This window comes from Oryzias latipes, chromosome 16 (genome assembly GCF_002234675.1).
Source record: "Oryzias latipes chromosome 16, ASM223467v1".
NCBI lineage: Eukaryota > Metazoa > Chordata > Actinopteri > Beloniformes > Adrianichthyidae > Oryzias > Oryzias latipes.
Genome location: NC_019874.2, coordinates 19,540,000 through 19,559,043, shown reverse-complemented (window position 1 = coordinate 19,559,043; position 19,044 = coordinate 19,540,000). Strand labels below are relative to the sequence as shown.

The 19,044-nt window shown below is 42.0% G+C and overlaps 2 protein-coding genes across 3 annotated transcripts; both read right to left on the bottom strand.

Moving 5' to 3' along the window:
- Window positions 1-3,440: 3,440 nt before the first annotated feature.
- LOC101163928 (PR domain zinc finger protein 1) lies at window positions 3,441-11,133 on the bottom strand. 2 transcript variants are annotated; one of them, XM_004078180.4, is made up of 3 exons: window positions 11,043-11,133; window positions 7,748-10,156; window positions 3,441-5,138 (listed from the first exon to the last, which is right to left on the bottom strand). In XM_004078180.4, exons 2-3 carry the CDS (start codon window positions 10,130-10,132, stop codon window positions 4,782-4,784), a joined length of 2,742 nt encoding a protein of 913 aa, XP_004078228.1. In that variant the 5' UTR covers window positions 10,133-10,156; window positions 11,043-11,133; the 3' UTR covers window positions 3,441-4,781. The 2 variants fall into 2 exon arrangements, with proteins under 2 accessions (XP_004078228.1, XP_011483676.1); XM_011485374.3 differs by lacking the exon at window positions 11,043-11,133 and adding an exon at window positions 10,548-11,021.
- Window positions 11,134-11,279: 146 nt separating this feature from the next.
- On the bottom strand, window positions 11,280-18,476 carry LOC101164673 (beta-2-glycoprotein 1). The gene is made up of 8 exons (XM_004077938.4): window positions 18,360-18,476; window positions 17,406-17,540; window positions 16,946-17,137; window positions 13,935-14,058; window positions 13,464-13,540; window positions 12,042-12,224; window positions 11,766-11,963; window positions 11,280-11,687 (listed from the first exon to the last, which is right to left on the bottom strand). The coding sequence occupies exons 1-8, from the start codon at window positions 18,469-18,471 to the stop codon at window positions 11,605-11,607; spliced, it is 1,104 nt and encodes a 367-aa protein (XP_004077986.2). The 5' UTR covers window positions 18,472-18,476; the 3' UTR covers window positions 11,280-11,604.
- Window positions 18,477-19,044: the final 568 nt, after the last annotated feature.

Here is a 19,044-nt window from a genome sequence, read left to right as displayed (position 1 = left end):
TCAAGTTATGAACTACCACAGCTCTGCAGGCTCAAATGATGCTGTCAAGACACCTTGAGGTCACCTTCTTAAAGTGATTTAGTGGATGTGTGTGCATGTGACACCACAGACAGTCAAAGGTCTGGAAGCTGGTGTCATTAGGCATACTTTACATTTAAAATTGGCAACAGTTCTGACCTGAACCCCACAGGTTTCAGCTCAGTTTTTAAACTCAGACTAGCAATCTCTTCACACGTGTATCTGTGTGCCTTTGGCCCGCAGAGGGGGAAAAGTGGGGGAAGTGAGGTTCCTGCTGGAGCACCTGTTCCACCGGTTTGACAGACAGACTGGTGTGTGCTGGTTCAGCAGGTCAAAGGGGGGAGAGAGGGGGTGCAAGAAGGAATAGTTGGCAGGGGAGAGAGGGCGTATCAGAGGGGAAGTGGGCAGGAAGAAAGCTGATAGGGGCTAACAGGCAGAACAAGGTTGTGCCATTTTTTTCTGATTTTTCTGACGTGGAGAGATGTTAATAGCAGGAATCCATTAGGGTTACAATAAATCAAATGAAAGGATGCAATCCCAGCCATAACCTGGACTGTAAATTTAAAGACCCACTCCAAAAAAATTGTTTTTGTTATATTTCGACATGTTCTCGTAGCATTTTTCTCATGAGAGAGGGCATATAAAAAGAAAATGAAAACTGCTCCAAAGTACTTCTTTATTCAAACTGTTGTGAATCAGGACCAATCGAAAAAAGATTTTTTCTAAAAAGCTTTTAGTTGTTACATACAAACTACTATCAGCAGGCCACAAGATCCCTGCACCGCTCCATTCCGATGCCTACCTACAGACAAACAGATCTTTGTACATCTTTGTTTTCCTCATCTGGTTTCTGTCTCAAAACTGTACGGCTGGGTATAGCCCTAATATTGCTTGCCATTTTTGTTGCAATGGTAACGTTAGACTGGGGTAGGGGCTGTAAGCTATAGGGGGAGATCATGTAAACAAGGAGATGCTGGGAAATGAATGGAGGCTCACACCACTCCGACAGTTCCGCCCGCAACTAAGAGGCAGATTTCTGATGCACTCCTGTCACTCTGCAGAAACTAAATCCTAGAAAACTACAGGTTTTTTGATATAGGCTAAAAACGGCAACATTGAAAAAGACCAAGGAGAATGCTTTTACAATAGATCAAAAGATGATCAGAGAGGGACTTTAACAAAGAGTCAAAAACAATGTTGTTTCAGGTGCTTATTACCTATTCTGAGTTGATATAAAACCTCCAACTTTTCCCACATTGGTGCTTTCTCGCCCACACTTAATGCAGACAGACATCAGCTGCAGCGACAGCAAAGCAAATTAGTCTTGGTGATGTCATTGTGTTTCCTTCTGGTCAATGACCTCAGCCTCCCTCTCTCCTCTGCAGCAGGGGACTCCCTTTCTGATTAACACCTGTTACCTTCCTGTCCTTCACGCTGTCACACACACACACACACAGCACTGCTAATTCTGCACTGGGGAATAAGGACTGTATAGGCATAGAACTCGTTGTTTTCTTCAAAACTGTGATATGTATCTTCGATTTGTGAATTGAAGTCATTTTTTTTATAGAAAACTTGCTAAAAATCAAGTTTGGATTTTTATGTTTATGGTGCAACAAGAGTACGATTAGGTCATTTTATATTTATGCCAAAGGTGCTTCTTTCCTTTGTTGCCTGAGTTTCAGTGTAGACTCAGTTCTTCAAAGGCTTACTGTCTCTCGCCTCTTACCCCTGGAGTAAGTATCCCTCCACCATTTGAGGCAGCTGAGACAGCATGGAGAATGAGCCCAGCTTAACAGCTCAAGACAAATGTAAGTGTGCCCTCAAATGGACGAAATGTGCAACAACAGCTCATGTTTTGGTCATTGTTAACCTAGCATTCTGTCATTTAGGGTCTCGTTGGGAATACGGAAACTCTGATGGTGGATCAGAGATGATATAAAACAAATACATTAAAATGACTAAATGGCAAAGAACCACAAAAAGCTAAAGCACACAGTGTAACAGACTTTTTTTATATTTGCTGCTTCTCCCTTCATCACTGCATCAATTCTGGCTTTACTCCTCCTTACCTTTGTCACTTCAATCACTTGGCGATGTGCCTCGGGCAACTCAGAGGGTCCATTGCCCCTTTCCCTTTCAGCATCACAAACACAAGCAATTGTCATACATCTATGCACACACTTCACAGATTTCTGTCTGTCATCATCTGTCTGTCAATCACAGAGCTTTGAAGCTCTGCACAATCTGGAAAGCAACCTGTGCACACAGAGACATACGTAAAGCACAACACACACACGCACACATCTCCAGCTGGACCGCTGGTTTCACGCACCTCTGAATATTCATCGTCACCACGACTTTGTGGGCTCAGCGATGCTGCAGCCCAGTGGTGTCAATTAAGAGGGCAGAATCTGTTTTGTGTCTGTTTTTCTCTTTCATCCAGACAGAACAGTACTAATTTAATGGCTTAAGCGCGAGAGTGATCTTTAGAGTATAGACAAGGCTTTGACGAGCACATGCAGCAAGAAAGTTACAAGCTGTTGTCGTGGGCCAATTTCCATTAGGCAAAGACAGCAGAGTGCATCTCTTTTACTAATGAAGGTATGCTGATATGCCCATAAAAGTGATAAACTAAGGCATGCAAATAAATGTTGGAATGCTTGTCCTCCTATAAATTCTGTTTATTCTGTCTGGCACTGCAGCATCTTGACATAAAAAGAAAAAATCCCTTTTTTTACTTACATTGAGGATTTTAGCAAAAATAATGAGAAATAAAATAATAAAGTATGACTTAAATGTGCAACATGGCAAACAATTCAATGAAATCATATGTCTAAACAGATCTCCAATAAATCAGCTTTTTTTCCAGTGATACATGATATCTTTAAAAGTCTAATGCCTTCTGGAGAAGTTTGTATTCTCAAGGTGCAAAGCTGTCAAAAAGATTGAATGGCTGGGATCTTTTGGCTCCCAGGCTGCTTCTTGTAAACAGAAACAGATCTGCAGTGAAAATTGTTGCAGAAAACCTGAAGTCCCTTTAAAAAAAAACTGTCTGCCAACACAGCTCAACCTTGAGTTCACTCCCTGACGTTGAAAGATAGTATGCAAAGAATAAACATGCATCAAAATGACCCAGAAATTCTAATGGATGATCATTGAGGACAGACTGAGCTGGAGTGGAAGACTGTCCCCAACGATAAAGACAACAGACACATTTCAGGCTATTATCTGCAGTGAAACCCCAGCATCTATGACGGTAATGCAGCACATTCATTGCATGCATTAGGTATATTTAAACATGTACCATCAAAGCTTCAAATCTATTGGACGTTTTTTTCTTGATTTTATCACTGTTTTATTACTGTTACATACTTCCCAGTATGAGTCTGTGGTTTTGTTGTTATTCAGTTGTTTGTTTGTTTGGGGGGGTTGTCTGTTTCATTGTTTTTTACTAATTGTTGCTTTCTATCTATCAATTTCTTGTATTTAGGATGTGTGGTTTAGTTACATCAAGAAATAATTAAAGCTTCTGATGAATCTTCCTAGTTTTTCCACACAGATTAGTTCTTTACATCATTGGATGGTTATTTCCAATTTGTTTTAGCCAAACCATATTTTATCAAAACACAAAGTGCTGGTACATATGTTAACGCATTGATTGGTTTGAGAAAGTAAACGTATCATTTCAGTCCATTTTTTAGAATCATCAGACCCTTAAAATCCCTGTCAAAGGGTGCAACAGTGTTAAGCATGTCTGTAGGTTTACTGCAAAAAATACTTTAATTTAAGAAAAAAAGCATCCCTTTTTGTTCACGTCTCTCTCCAGTAACTCTGTCATCCGAGCTGGACAAACTTTATACACAACAGACCAGTGTTGCCCTCTGAACAATAAGCAGCAGAAACACAAGAAAAAAAAGGGCTGGAATGATGTTTGTTAATTTAAAAAATGTAGTACTTCAAGCTTTTCTTGTAGCCTTCATGAAGCAAAATCACTGAGACAGTGCAAAGAGAGATTATATCCTTATTCAAGTTTAGGAGATTAAACAAAAAACTTAAATGAATGCAACAATTTATAGATGTCAAAAAAATTTATTCCAACAAGTTAATTTATACTTTTCTTTTAAATGTGTATATTTATAGTTTATGTTAAAATAACTCAAAAACAAATGGTCAAAATCTTACATGAAATAGAATAAATACATCAAATTAACGTGCAACAAAAAAAGTTTAGGAAAGCATCTTCGTTCACAACGTAAAAAACTAAACTTTGAGCTTAAATCAAATACAAGTGCAAATGACTCACAGTGTCTTCGACGGCAGGAAAGATTTCATCTTTCTTATGAGATAGTGCATTAGTATAACTCTTAAAACTAGTTCTCTTTAAATTTACAAGCAAAGATTTTAGACTAAACATGACTTTTTCATTTTTTCTTTCTTTTTGAGCACTTGGTTTAAAACAGATTGCATGGAAATGCAGTCTCATCGTGGGGTTGTTTAAAAATCTTTTGGGGCTAATATGAACGTCCCGTTTCTAAATGCAGTTTCTTTTGCTTTTGCAGAAAATTTAAATCAGAATCTCTTCAGTCTAGGAAAGGTTTTCTTGTGGCCCTTTAAAAGGCGTGAGATCGTGTACATTCACACAAACACACAGCCTTTAAAAACTGAAATAAATATTGCAAGCACTCCCTTAAGTGTTATTGTTCAGAGCATAACTACAGTTGAACGGGTAGTTCTGAGAACAACTCCGTTCTTCGAGAGAGTTAACTTTCTGTCTCCGACTCAGACTTCTCCAGAGTGGACACGGTTGAGCTGTACCATTCGGCGCTGTCTTCTTCCTCCTGCACTCCCGCTTTGCCTCCTGCTTCTCCTGCGTTGCTTCCTTTGTCCTTTCTCTTGTTTAGCATTTCCAGAGCCACCTGATGGTAAGGGTGCTTGCGTTTGGTGTGTCGACGCAGGGTGTTGCGCTCCGCAAAGCGCGTGTGGCAAAGCTGGCATTGGTAGGGCTTCTCCCCGGTGTGCACCCTTTGGTGGCGCTGGAGCTCACCTGCTTCCCTGAAGCGCTTAGTGCAGATGGAGCAAACAAAGTTCCTCTGGCCCGTGTGGATGTGCTTGTGTCTCTGTGTTGACATGAAGCACAAACAATATTCTGTCTTACTTTAACACAATAATTTTAATAGCTTTTATTTTAAGGTTTGTAATGATATATGTGGTAATTTGTGTAAAAAAAAAGGACATGATTAAAGCAGGTTTGTTATAAATACATGTTAATTACTTCCATTATATTTAATATATATATATATATATATATATATATATATATATATATATATATATATATATATATATATATATATATATATATATATATATATATATATATACACATCAGGTGTAGCTGATGAAATGGTCACCAAGTGTACACAACCTTCTGTTCTGGAGTGTCCAGGTGTATTTTGATAGAACAGGAAAAAAAGTAAAAGTTAGCAGTGGCCTTAAAGTCCAATTCTGCTCATTTTTGATCTATTGTAAAAGCTTTTTCAGTGGTCTTTTAACTATGACTATGCTGTTTTTAGCCTAGATTAAAAACCCTGTGTTGTTTTCTAGGACATAGTTTCTGTAGAGCGGCAGTAGTTCACTAGAAATTTGCCTCTAAATTGTGGGACTGTTGGTGATATCCCCATCATGTGTTTTCATGTAGCTTAACCCTTGTGCTATCTTAGATGACCCCACCCTTACATTGACGTGTTCTCCCTACCATGACAAAGGTGGATAAAGGTGGAAAGATTTCATGTAACCCATGGACACCAGTGAAGATCACAAATCATTGAAGAAAAAAGGTTCAGCGCACTGTCTAGTGGGTCTAGATGACCCAACTCCCAACGTCAAAGTGCCTAGGATAGCACAAGGGTTATAGCCCCTCACAAGCCCAACCTAACGTTATCTCTGGAACAAAAATGGGGAGAAACATTGGAGCTATCCATCAATACAGTTTAGAGCCAGATACCAGCTCTGACGTGAAAAACGAAGATGTACATGGATCTTTGCAAGTGGATGAATAAGATTGGAGCGAAGCAGTAAGCTTGTGGCCCACTGACTACAACTTCTACATCACATCTAGTTTTTTCCAACATTTTTTTTCGTCTGCTCCTGATCTCCATCGTAAAAAGAATATCCCACATTAACATGTCAAAACACAATGTTCATTGAAGTTTGTCTTTACGAGAATGATTGATACCCTGTATTAATCTAAAAATGATTAAAAACTATTTATAATCTACCCAGAGGTTCGAATTCCACTTAAAGGAAAAATGACACAGACATGGTAACCATTTAAGTCTGTTTATGTTTCTAGAAGTATATGTCTGTCTTAATAAAACATGGGAATTACACTAAGCTTGAAGACCACAACCCTCAGACAAAAATGGAACACTGTGAGTGGTCGAACCTTAATGTCCATATAATATTCCTACTGTCAGGCACAGAAGTGGAAGTGTAATGATTTTGACCTGTTGCAGGCGTAGAACCTGTCTTCCTTACAGTCTCTATTAAATTTACCATAACTTTTCTATAACTTGCAGTCTACCAATTAGGAAGTGTGTAGCCAGCAAGCTTGATATAAACTTGATCATACAAGAGTTTGATGACCGCAAAAAGTTATGAAGTTATTACGGCTAAAAGTGAATCTAAAATCCAAAAGCATTGTTATTATTTTATGTTCAAAATGTTTCTCCTGACGATCAAGAAAGACCATGAAACTATTTGCTTTAGTTCATTATTGAACCAGAGTTGACTTCTTTTAAAAAAACAAACAGCCACTACACCCAAAATCATAACAAATTTCTTGTTATTTAAAGTGAACTTTGGATTTAAACTTATGACAATATGAACATAAATTTGGGTTCTTTAACATCGTCAAAAATAAAATTAAAAAAATAAAAATTTTAAAAATGTTTTTTGTCTGCCTCTAAAACAAGGCATTAGGGATTTGACAAAAATTTGTCACTAATAGGTTTAACCTTTTTTTTTTTACGCCTGCTCAAGATTTTACCTTTTTGCATAGCAGCTCTGAAAAGTTGTCGATATTTTTTGAAATATAAGCGAACCTGTTAGTGATTCTATCTAACAGATGCTGTATAAATATGACTATAAGCTAATGGTTGATTGACCGTGTTGGCGTGTTAAAACTGTCAGAGATAAGAGCACAATTTTCTTCACAATGTTCTTCGACCAATAAGAGGAAACTTTTTGTTTTTAAGAAAGTATGACTTTTTTTCAACAAAGTTGAATCAAGCTCAGCACACTTAAGCATTTAGAACTAATTTAAGTTTAACCCAGATTCACGATAATATAAAAACCCTTCTATTTAAAGAAACACAAAAAAACACAATAAAATGATCAGAAAACTTAAAAGCAACAGAGTCTGACAGCAGAAAAAGGTTAAATGCCTCCACTGAGGATTAAAATGGAGCCCCTGCTGGACCCACTCAATCTGCTGCCTGTGTTCCGGCTGAGTAAATCCTTGCTTTTCTTTGTTTGCATAATTAACAAATTCAAAAATTAAATATATTAAATACATATTTTTAGAGACCATGCAAACTCCATACCCTGCAGTCCAAGTTGACTTCAAAACTTAAATTATAGTGGCTAAAAAGTATAAAAAGAAACATTTTTTGTCACTGCAATGATGTCTCTAAGTTTGATTTGCTGAGCTCTGATGCGCACTCACCTGCAGATGGCTGGAACGTTTAAAGGCTTTGCCGCACTGCTGGCAAACATGAGGCTTCTTCTGTGAATGAGTTATGGCGTGGCGCTCAAGATCAGAGAGGTAAAAGAAGATCCGAGGGCACAACTGGCAGCACAGCACCCTGCGGGAGCCCAGGCTGTTGGAAGCCTCACCAGGCGAGAGAGGGTCCAGGGGATCGAGGGAATCAAGTTTGCCTGAAGACAGGATTGGTCCAATGGGCGGGGAAGGGGGAGCCATATTGGAGAAGTAGAGATGGTCATCCAGAGGCAAGTGTTCAGAGGGAAGGTCTGATGAGTCAAATTTGGAGTCGGAGGGTGGCGATTGGGCCTCCAAAGTGGGTTGAGACAGGGAGTCAAATGTTGCTAACTGAGACTGAAGAGGAGATGCTGCAAAAGTCAATGGCTTATCGGTTTCACTTGAAACATCCTCGGCAGATATGGCTTCACTTCCAGGGTTTGATTCAGAGGAGCTCATCTGAGCCTGAATTAGAGGAGCTGCCTTCTGGTGTTCATCCTGCAGTGCAAGAGCGGTTGAAGGGACAGCGAGTGAGGTGAGAACAGGACCGGAGGTCACGTTGTTCATGTTTGACAGGATGAGAGGGTGAGACAGCATGGGTAGGGGGGATCCCAGAGCATTGACCTGTCCTGAGGACAAAGGAAGGGAGATTGGAGCTGCAGCAGCTGTAATCTGGGAGAACTGACCGGTTGAAGGGTCCAGAACTGCGACAGGGGTGGAGGTGGCGTCTCCAGTTGAGGATGGTACAGAGGAGAGAAGCAGGAACACAGGGGTGGATGCACCACCTGAAGGAACAGGAATGGGTAGCGGGAGGCCAGCTGGAGCTGTGGAGAGCTGGGAGGAGGGGGACGAAGAGGATGACAGGAAGAGAAGTGGAGCATTAGCAGATGGATTTGCAAGGATCTGAATGGGTGGGGTGGGGAATGACATCCCAGAAGAAGTGGACAAAACTGCACTATCGTCCTGAGCAGCTTTAACCTTCAACTCTGCAGCATCTGATAGATCAGAGTTTGCCATCAAACCTGTGAGGACTTCGGAGGCTTTGAACTGATCGCTCGTTTGGGAGGACAGATCACAGACAGGGGAAGTTGGGGCGTAGAAGTCACTCAAGGGTGCATTTAGTGCTGTATCTAAATGTTGACTGAGACTTGGACTTGCCAATGTGGGTGAGAGGGATGTCCTCTTATCTTCTGTCTCTGGTAAGTCAGTCTGAACAACTTCCGGCATGGAAGCATCCACTTGCGGCACTTTGATTCCATCTTGACTAAGAGTGTATGGAATTCCCTGGTCATCGATGAGAAGGATGTTTTTCGTGTCACAGTCCTCTGAAGGGAGAGGTGAAAGGACATCAGCTGAAAGGACAGAGAGAGACTGCAGGGGTTCTCCAGGTGTGTCTTTCCCACTCAGACGCAGCTCAGAGTCTTCATCCTCGTCCTCCTCCACCATGTCTCTGTCTCCGTCTCCCTCATATTCATCCACCTCCATGATTAGTGAGCTCTCACAGTATTGCTCATCCAGGAAACCTCCCCCCCTCCTCTCACGGCTTTCTCTTTTCTTAGGCAAACTCAGGTCCAGCGGCTCTGTCTGTTCCTCCACCTCATTAAATGCTGTGCAAGACTTCAAGTCTATTTCGTGCAGAATTAAAGGAATATTTTGCTCAGTTTCGCCCTCTGTTGTGTCCTCTTTAATCATCTGGTGGCTCAGGATCTCTACGGCATTAATGCTGGAGATAAAACTGCCCTCTGGTCTGTCCATGTGAACAATCTTCACATCCAAAACATCTCCCTCTTTACTCACAATAGCCCCCCTCTCTCCCGAAGATCCCACTTCAGTTTTTTCCTTGTTTTTTTGATGCGTGTCTCCATCTTCATCAGCAGAAATGTGAATTTGATTTCTGCTTTTTTCTGCTGCAGCAGAGACCAAGACGGGTCGTTTAAACTGTGAGCCAGCAAAGTCTTTGGTCAGGCTGATGGTAGAGTTTGTGATTTGCTTCTTGCAATGTTGAGGAACAACAATTTTGATTCTTATTGGCTGCTTTTGCAGAGCCGGCACTCTTGTCTTTACTGTAATTGGCTGCCTGAACCCACCAATCTTACCATCTTCTTGAGTAGCTGGCTCAGTAGTCCCGCCCACTTCTGGCTTTTTCCCATTGATTGATTGAGCATCTTGCCTGATGGTCAGAGCTGCCTTGACAGAGCAGGACTTGAGGTTACCTGGTTTGGTGCTGGGCAGGATTATATCCTTTGGGTCCAAAAAGACATCAGTCCCATCCTCTGCATCCTTTCCACACTGGCTGCCATTTTGGACTCCCAGGCTGCCACTGGTCAGGACTGAGGCCAACTGAGAGTCCATTTTGGGGCATACCTATTTATATTTCTGTTAAATAAAGATAACAAATGTGAGTGGGGGAAATAAATTACATGTTAAAATGTTAAAATTGGATTAAATTTTAAAAAATTGTTTAGATATATTAACCAATTATTATTATTATTATCATTATTGAGGTAAAAAAATCCATCACCAGTTTTGACATCAAATGACATATAATAGTCTTTAGGCAGAATATGTAACCTATTTAAACCGGTATGGGATGCTTGAACCCGTCAGATCCCCCTGCAGCTTCTCTTAAATTAGAGTTAAAGAAATATCAGTGAATTTGTATCGTTGGGATCTGTGATCGTCCTCAGAAAGATCACAGAGGGGTCCGATTTATGCAAATAACAACCTCTACCTCCGTCTCCTAGCATCCGCATCACGTCGCACGTACCCTGAAAGCTGTCATTTCCCAAACGCATCCGCGTGCTCTTCGCCCACCGTCTATTTTGCATGATGCATTAGAAAATGTGTGTGGAGATAATCTAAGAGAAAAAAAAAACTGTCCGTGGAAGACGCCATTACGCACAGTCCTAGGTCCGAAGCGCGGATGTATGCTGCAGCTGCGTGTGCGCTTTGACAGCGCTCGGACCTGGGACGACGCGTCACGCGGTGCAGAGAATTGCGTCTATTACACGCAGCCTCGGCGGCGAGCGTGTCCTTCCCTTCGCGCCGGACTTTCCTCGGACCTCCAGCCAGCCATTTTAGAGCTGAAGGTCCGAGACGCCGAGAGCGCAGCTTCAGGACAAACTTTCCCGGCGCGCAGCCTTTTATTCCAGCTCCTTCAGCCAAAGCCGGCGCAGGAAGCACCGAACACGCTCCCTATACATTTAATCTGTATTTTAAGCCATACTCCACCCATACCCTCACTGCATTGGGACTGGCTTACCCGAGCTGTGGATATTTCCGGAGGACCAAATATGACTGTGCAGTGCGAGGGGTGATGCTGCGAATGCTGAGGGAGGGAGGGGTCAAAGGGAGTTGCTATGGTGTCGCAGCCTACCGGGTCCGACCAGTAGCCATGTTCAGCCTATGAGTACTGTTGAACCTGCAGCCTGCAAAAGGAAAGGCTGTGGAGCCACACAGGAGCCTTTGGTTTGCAGTTAAAGAACCAGAAAGGAGCCTGTTTTTTCTTTTCCACATCATTTTTTTATTATTGGAGATATTAAATTTACACGCCTGGAGATTTGCTCTTTAAACGATAACAGTGAAATATCACAAAGTCAAAGGATCAGAGTTATTAGGAACAAGAGAAAAGGTTCTGCATGTACCGAAGCTGGAGGAGGGTTAAAGTGATGCTTTTAAAGGGCTTTAAAAAAAAGTCCAAAGTACAACAGTGATCACCACAAGGTCTCCATCGTCATGGTGAAGCTGCAGAAAGGTCCTGTGGTGTGATGGAAAGTTTATGTGTTCCAAAAAAAATAAAAACGAAAGAAAAAGTGGAGCGAACTTCACTCCACATCGCCTGGTTCACACACTTCAATTTCTGAGACCAGGCGATGAGGGAAGAGTTTATATTGTAACCATGTGGGCTCTGGAACAGACACATAGCAGGGATGTTAGATAGATAAACATGAGGATTGAAAAGTTTAAATGGGAGTCCTGGTCTTACCAAGGTAGCAGAGTGGCGTTTCCAGCTTTCCATCAAAGCACGTCTGGGCTGCGGTGAAGCTGCACTGCTTCTGCGGATGTTTGCAGAAGAATGTCACATTTTCCCCATGGGGGACCAAGCCGTCTGTAACATCAAATGGCCAGCGCTTTACTCCTCCGATCACCACACGGCTTCGCTCGGCAGGGATGATGCAGCGAGCTGCAGAAATGGATAAATCCTCAGCTCGTATGCCCAGACGCACAAATGTTAATAACTGAAAAACAAAAGGTTCCTCACCTCTACAATGAGGCGGGGCTGCACTCCAGCTGCCATTTGACAGACAGGTGATCTTCTGGGGTCCATCCAGAAGGAAGTTCTTCTTGCATAGGTAATGGATGTCGAAACCAACCTCATATTCTGTCTTCTGAACAGCCACCACGTAACCCTGCTCCACCTCCTCAGGAGGCTGACATAACATTTCTAAAAAGTGAGAGTGAAGCAGATTATCATTCATTTAGCTTTAATTGACCTATATTAATTAATTGTAGGTAAAACAAAAACATGTGGGGCTGCAGAAGAGGAAAAAGGGGATGTTGATTATTAGTTATTAACTATTGTTAAAACTGCTTGGAGGAGACTTGGTCCAGTCCAGACTGTGGTTTTAAAGTCCCACTTTGATCATCTTTTGATCACTTTTAAATGTGTTCCCAGTGTCCTTTTATTTATGATTATGCCATTTTAAGGCAAAATAAAAAACATGTGTCATTTTCTTGAAAATAGTTTCTGCAGAGCGACAGTAGTTAATCAGAAATTCACCTCTGAGTTGTGGGCGGGACCGTCGGTGGGGGGTAGGCGCGTGCTCATTTCCCATCATCCTTTTGTTTACACTCTCTCCCATTAGCTTAAAGCCCAGACTAACATGACCAGTGCAACAAAAATGGCGAGCAATATTGGAACTATCAAGCCCTACAGCTTTGAACACATGCCAGCTCAGACAAGAAAAATAAAGATGTATATGGGTCTATTTGATTAATGAATCGGAATGATGCGGAGCAGAGAGCTTGTGTCCTGTTTATTATAGTTTGTATGTAGCAACTACAAGCCTTTTGAAAAGGCGTTTTTGTCTGCTCCTGTTCCACAATGCTTTACATAAAGAATTACTTAGAAATGCAACACTTAGAAATGCAATCTTGAGCTTAATTTTCTTTATAAATCTCCTCCATTGTATGAAAAAACATTTGTTTTTGCAGTGGGTCTTTAAAACTTGCTGCATCAAACAATTTTTTTTCCAGTGGGTCCTTCAAACTTGCTGCAACAATCATTTATTTATTCTATATTTTTAACGTAATCCAGTTCATTCACTTTATTTCTGCTGAGAAAGAGTCAAGAGGCATCCTTGAAGAAGTGCCTGATTGTGTGTTTAACAGGCCACGAAATCCCTGCTTTGGCCACGAGAGAGCAGAGAAGCTCCATGAAAAGCATCAGCAGCTCTTCAAAGTTCTCCAAAAGGGGATGTGTGTGTGTGTCTGTCTGTCTGTCTCATCTGTGCACCCACAGGAATGCATTCAAACAGGAAAATAAACATAACTTATCAGACATCTCTCATCTCAGCCACTCGCCCATGATCAGGAGTTTTTGTGCTGATTTCTTAATAAAAAAAAGGGTCTTGTGCTTGTTCATTCACTTCCTGGTCATCACCTGTTCCCAAGGCCTGCTTACCTTTACAGTTGGGGTGCGGATACAGCCAGGTCTGATTAAACTGGCAATAGTTTTCCTGTCTCCCAACTATGTCTGCCCTGCAGGAGAACAAAAGGAAAACATGACACAGACTGAAAACTGCCTGGCATGTGCCATTTTTGCACCTAAGGGGCCCACAAAAGCAAAGAATAAGAAGGTGTAAGTGATTCCTCCTCTATCCATCTTGTTCATTGTTTGTGTGCCTGGCTGACACATCCACTCAGCCTCATCTTTTCCTATGCGATGAGTCAGTGTGCAAAGGCTAGTCAATGCAAGATTAGACTGCAATGACCTAGTTAGCTCAATGGAGAGATTGTCAGCTGAGAGATCAAAATGAATTCCCTGTCATTCATTGCTCACCACTCAAGCCCTCCCTTCAATCCCTCCTTTTTTCACACTCCATCTCTCACTTCCTCCATCTTTTTCTCCGCAGCTCCTCAGAGCTTGGCTCACCCCGACAGGCAGCTGTAGCGGATTGAAGTCCCCACTGAGGCATCTCCATGGATGCTGAAGGTGTTGATCACCTGCTGAGGCAGAGGGCAAGTCCGCACACCAGGAAGCTCAGGTGATTTTGCCTCTGGGGGGCAAAAAGAACAAAAGAAAAGTGTGCAAAAATGAACCTTTATACTTCAAATGCAGAAATACCTGCAGCGTTACATCATCCTACGGAAAAATCCTATGGACAGAATGTAAGATATGCACTGTGTGAAACTTTGTATTGTTGTTGTAGGAACTGCATAGACTCAACTGTTAGTGGCAAATAAATAATATTACATCTTCAAAAACAGAACAGTCTGAAATACAGTATTATCAAGAAAGCCCTAAATCGAAGGTTTTTGTTGCTTTTGAGCAGCAAACATCCTGGTAACCTCCTGAGCATAACTATGACGGCTCACGATGATTTCAACCTGTGAGGAAAATACCACTTTAAGTCAATATTTTGACGTTTGGCCTATTGTATCTTGTGAGAACAGGGTTTTCCCTGATTAATTCAACTTAAATAGGAAATCAGCATCTAAATACTAAATGGTTTCAGCTTGAAAATAATGATTTGTCTGCATATAGTGTGTGCTAAGAGCTGAGCCACGGGATGTCTCAGGTAAAAGCACAAATTCTAAATGAAGGGCACAAAATAGAAAAGAAATAAAAAGATAAACAAATAGAATAAAATGCCACAAATTCCTAACAGTAGTGGACTATCTTGTTAATACTTTCAGTGCTTCCTGTTGTGAGTTTTAGGTCTTGAGGAACTTTGTTGTATTGTGTTGGAATTATGAATGCACCAAGCCCAAAAGGCCTGCTGCTGTGAGAAGACCAGAAAAGCAAAAAGTACAGTCAGTTTGTGAGCAATCTGAAAAGTAATCAGAGTAAAATGACTTATAATGATAAAAAAGACATCAATAACTCTAGACCACTCAAACAGGGAGGGAAGAATGAGGAAAGAGCTATGAGGACATGGAACAAAGTAGAAAAGAAATCTGTCATTTCACCTCGTTTGACTTTTTCAAATTGGTGTTTGTGTGACCCACAGAGGCGTTTCTCCTTTTGTTTTTTTCTATTCCAGTAGAAACAACCCTTCTTGGGTAATAAGTCAGAGTTCAACAGGCAGGTAAAAGACTGCCTAACAACTCTCTGAGCTCACAGCTATAACAGCAGTTGTATAATAACTGGCGCTGTTCGCTTCTGGACATTTGAGTGCCTCACAATTGTGGAAATATAAATATCCCGAGTGGTGCTGGAGTGACCCGAGCTGCATGCATTTTGAAGCCAAACACGACTTTGAAAAGCACACGCAGCTCTTGCCCGAGGACTTTCTTAGGTATGTGAAAGAGAGAGGTGCCCGCATGAGAATGTAAAGGCACCTATGGGAGAGGGAGAGTTCTGAATCTGGCCACAGATGAGAGCCTGATGCTGAGCTCTGTTTTCACATACCGCCCCTCTTCTGCCTCGTACTGCTGCCACCCACGCAGTCTCTTGCATACAAACAGAAACGAAACAGGTATAGTCAAAACCATGCTTTAAAGTATAAAATTGTGGTCTTGAATGAGCTTTGAAAACACAGGAATCTGACAGGAGGCTCTCCCTGGCTCCACAGAAGACCCTTTCCAGGATTTCACCGTTTGCTTTCAAAGCATCCGCAGAGACATTTCCGCACAACCGTCTAAAGACGCATCTCTTGCTCCTGTTGCAGAGTGAGGCTTTATCAGAGGCCTCAGATGGAGAAGGATGAGAAGAGAAGAAGATGAGAGGAAAAGAGGATGAGAAAGAGTGCAGAGGAGAGAACAGGGAACAGAAAGGCCTGGAGCAGCATGAGCAAGAGAGCTCTCTGACTCTCCTGACTGTGATCTGTCGCCCACACATACACACACATACATACACACACGCACAAACACACAGTGTGTCACATGTGCAATACACCCCCACATAGCACATACACATCCAGCCTATCCAAAAAACAGCACACACATACAGTAAACAAGCCGCTCAGTGCCACTTTGACAGGGATCCACAGCCCACTGCCTCTCAACAGGCTGAAACAAGCTCAAGTCGCACTATACACACATGCAAGGGACACACAATGGATCATTCTCACACGTTCAGATCCCACCTACCTTCTGCCTGTCTCCCAGACGGAAAATACTCTACGATAGAGCTGCAAATTTAACCCTCATTTTGCATCTTTGAATAAATCCTGAGGGTGAGACCAGCTGGGTTGAGATGAGTCATGATACCAGGAAGTGTGGAAAGCAAAGTAGTAGAAGTAGTAGCAGTGGAGACAAAGTAGTCTTCCACTCAGACTCTATTCATATTTCTTTGCTCTTTTAAAGGCCTGAGAGTTCACTTTTTTGAATGGGCCTGTTATATCACGTGTCTCAAACTGTAGATCAATTTATTCACAAACCCCTGACAAATATGAACATACATGTTCTGTTCCGTGTTTGCAAAGTGTTATAACCCTGAAGTTAGGACACGCACCTTAACAATGAGGTCGGCTTTTTCTTTTTTTTGGCCACCTCAAAATGAGGCAAAACGTACTCTGTTATAATTCTCTGCAGCAGATGTTTCCCACATGTTATGCTTTCTACATTAACGAGGAAAGAACAGAACAACAATGAAAACCACAAACAGCTTTTATCGCCTCTTTAAACTTATGAAAGCTTCATCGGCAAAATCTTCAGACAGCCACTCTGGTTGCCATGGAGATGGGGAGAGCAGGTCAAAGTTGCACAACGTCCAACACGCATAGGATTCTTATTAGTGTCCATCCCTCTCTGTTTTGTGCAAAGAGCACAAAGTGTTATTTTTATTACTTAGTCATGAGTGCCTTTTGATTGAAACAAAGAAAAATAATACATTTGCTTTGAATTACAAAACTCATTTGGATTTCCCTCTATCTCCAGTATGAAGTCCTTATAATAAATACCTGACATGAAAAGCTCCATTGACAAAACACTCAGACCCACCTGTGCAGATGGGCTTGTCCCCACTCCACTGTCGGTCTCCCTGACAACGGCGAACAGTGGCATCCGAGCCGTCGGCCAACGTGAAGCCTGGCTTGCACAGCACTTCTAGCAGTGAAGAGAAGGAGGGAGTGGGAGAGAGGAGGCTCGCCCTTGAGTTTTCATTGAGGGGCAGAGGCCAGGGACAAGTACGACCTGCAGAGAAAAGGAATGATCCACAGAACAAAACAGTTCTCAGAAGCTGCTATACTGGTCTCAGTACGAGACAATGGGCTTGGCTGAGATTGGAAAATAGAAAAACATTTATAAGGGAATGGGAAAAAAAAAGTTTATTTTCAATTATGTGTTTTCTTTTGAAATTCATTTTCCAAGAAAGAAGAAAAACACTCAAAAAAGTTTTGGTACATTGGCAGAAAAGCACACACAACTGCTGACTACAAAATGACTTGCATGAGTGAGTTACCTGGAACCACACAGCTGAGGCCGCACTCACTGTCACACAGACACTGGCGTTTGCCGCCGCAGTCCCTGTCAGATTTGCAGGACCGAGGACACGTCCTCCTCCCCTCCGCTCCCACAAGTCTTTCTGGACATGACTCTGCAGAGACACCCACATGCATACCTGTCCCTTCAGATTATTCGCACCCCACTCATGGGCCTTTGTGGGGCCAAACCACAAACTCTGAGACCCATCAAGAGATTTTCTTTCCAAGTTCGTCTTTGTTTTCTGTTTGAAGGAAAGCATATTCAGTGTGGGTGGCTGGGCAAACGTTTCCCAGCCGGTTCTCCTGATGAGTACGTTATTTGGATGGCAGGCTTTGTTACTCTTTGCTATTCAACTATCAATCTTGTTTTTTTTTTATTAAAAAGTACCTATTTGTTCACTATAATCACAGCTGTATAAAAAAGAAAAAAATCAGCATGCAACATCACTTTCAGAACAGACACCGCTCCCTCTTAACCCTCTTTTCCTCATACAAGCTCCATCACAAACCAAATCTCTTATTTGCAAAAAGATGTAAAGGGATTCTACATTCAATAATGCAAGTATCTTGAATATGTATTATTTTGTAATTATGCCACCAAAAACGTAATCATACCAGGAAGTTATTAGTTTGGCTTGAATGCATGAATTTGAAAAACGCTTTTTTATTTTATTTACTCAGATGAGGTCATATCTGCAGGTTTTTTGTGACCTCAGACACTCCAAACATGACTAACTGAAGCTGCACCTTTTCCAAACGTCTCTAAAAACAACAAAGCATGTCATGAAAGTCCAGCACATGTTTCCCAGTCCTGCTAGAAATACAATTATTTATTCTCCGTTTGTCCCCTACTATTAATAGTGGCAGCCCAGCTGTGTTTTTGTGCATGCAGGAATCGGCGCTCCCCCAGGTGGAAGTGATGGAGGACTTACCTGAATCCCACAGGGACGCAGTTCCAGCAAGGGCCCACATGGACAGCAGGAGCAGCCCAGAGTACATGCTTGCAGTCAGGCCTGACTTTGTATAACTGAGGGACAAACACATGCTGCTTTTTTAAAGACAGGGTGGATGGGAGGGGGGGGGGGGCAAAAGGGGAGTAGAGGAGGGAGGTGAGATCCAGGAAGGAGGCAGATTCAGATCGGGTACAGCCTTGGAGCACACATCTGTTTTTTGTTGGGGAGAGATTTGAGGAAAATTCCGCTCCGAGCGACCTTTCACCCATTTCAGTTGAGACAGCTAATAATGAGGATGACTTGTACACAAATGCTGTGCCAACTGACAATAAATACACTGGAAAAATGATTAAAGTAAGACATTGATGGGTTTTACCTGCTTTGATTTACCTGCATGTTTTCACGATCAGCACAGCTCAAATGCAGCTCAAGTCAACTTTCTAAACTTCATTTTGTTGCCTCATTCTACCACTGAAACCCACCAAAGCCGCAATGCGGGATTGATCCTATTTTAAGTGAAGAAAGACGTAAGACCGTTGAGAATGTTTTAAATGCTCCTTTGACCTCCATGGAGTCTGGCCTCAAGTTTTTTTTTTTGCAATAATGCATTTTTGGACCTTATTGGAATGCTCACTATGTGGACCAATAGGGTCAAAATGGCAAC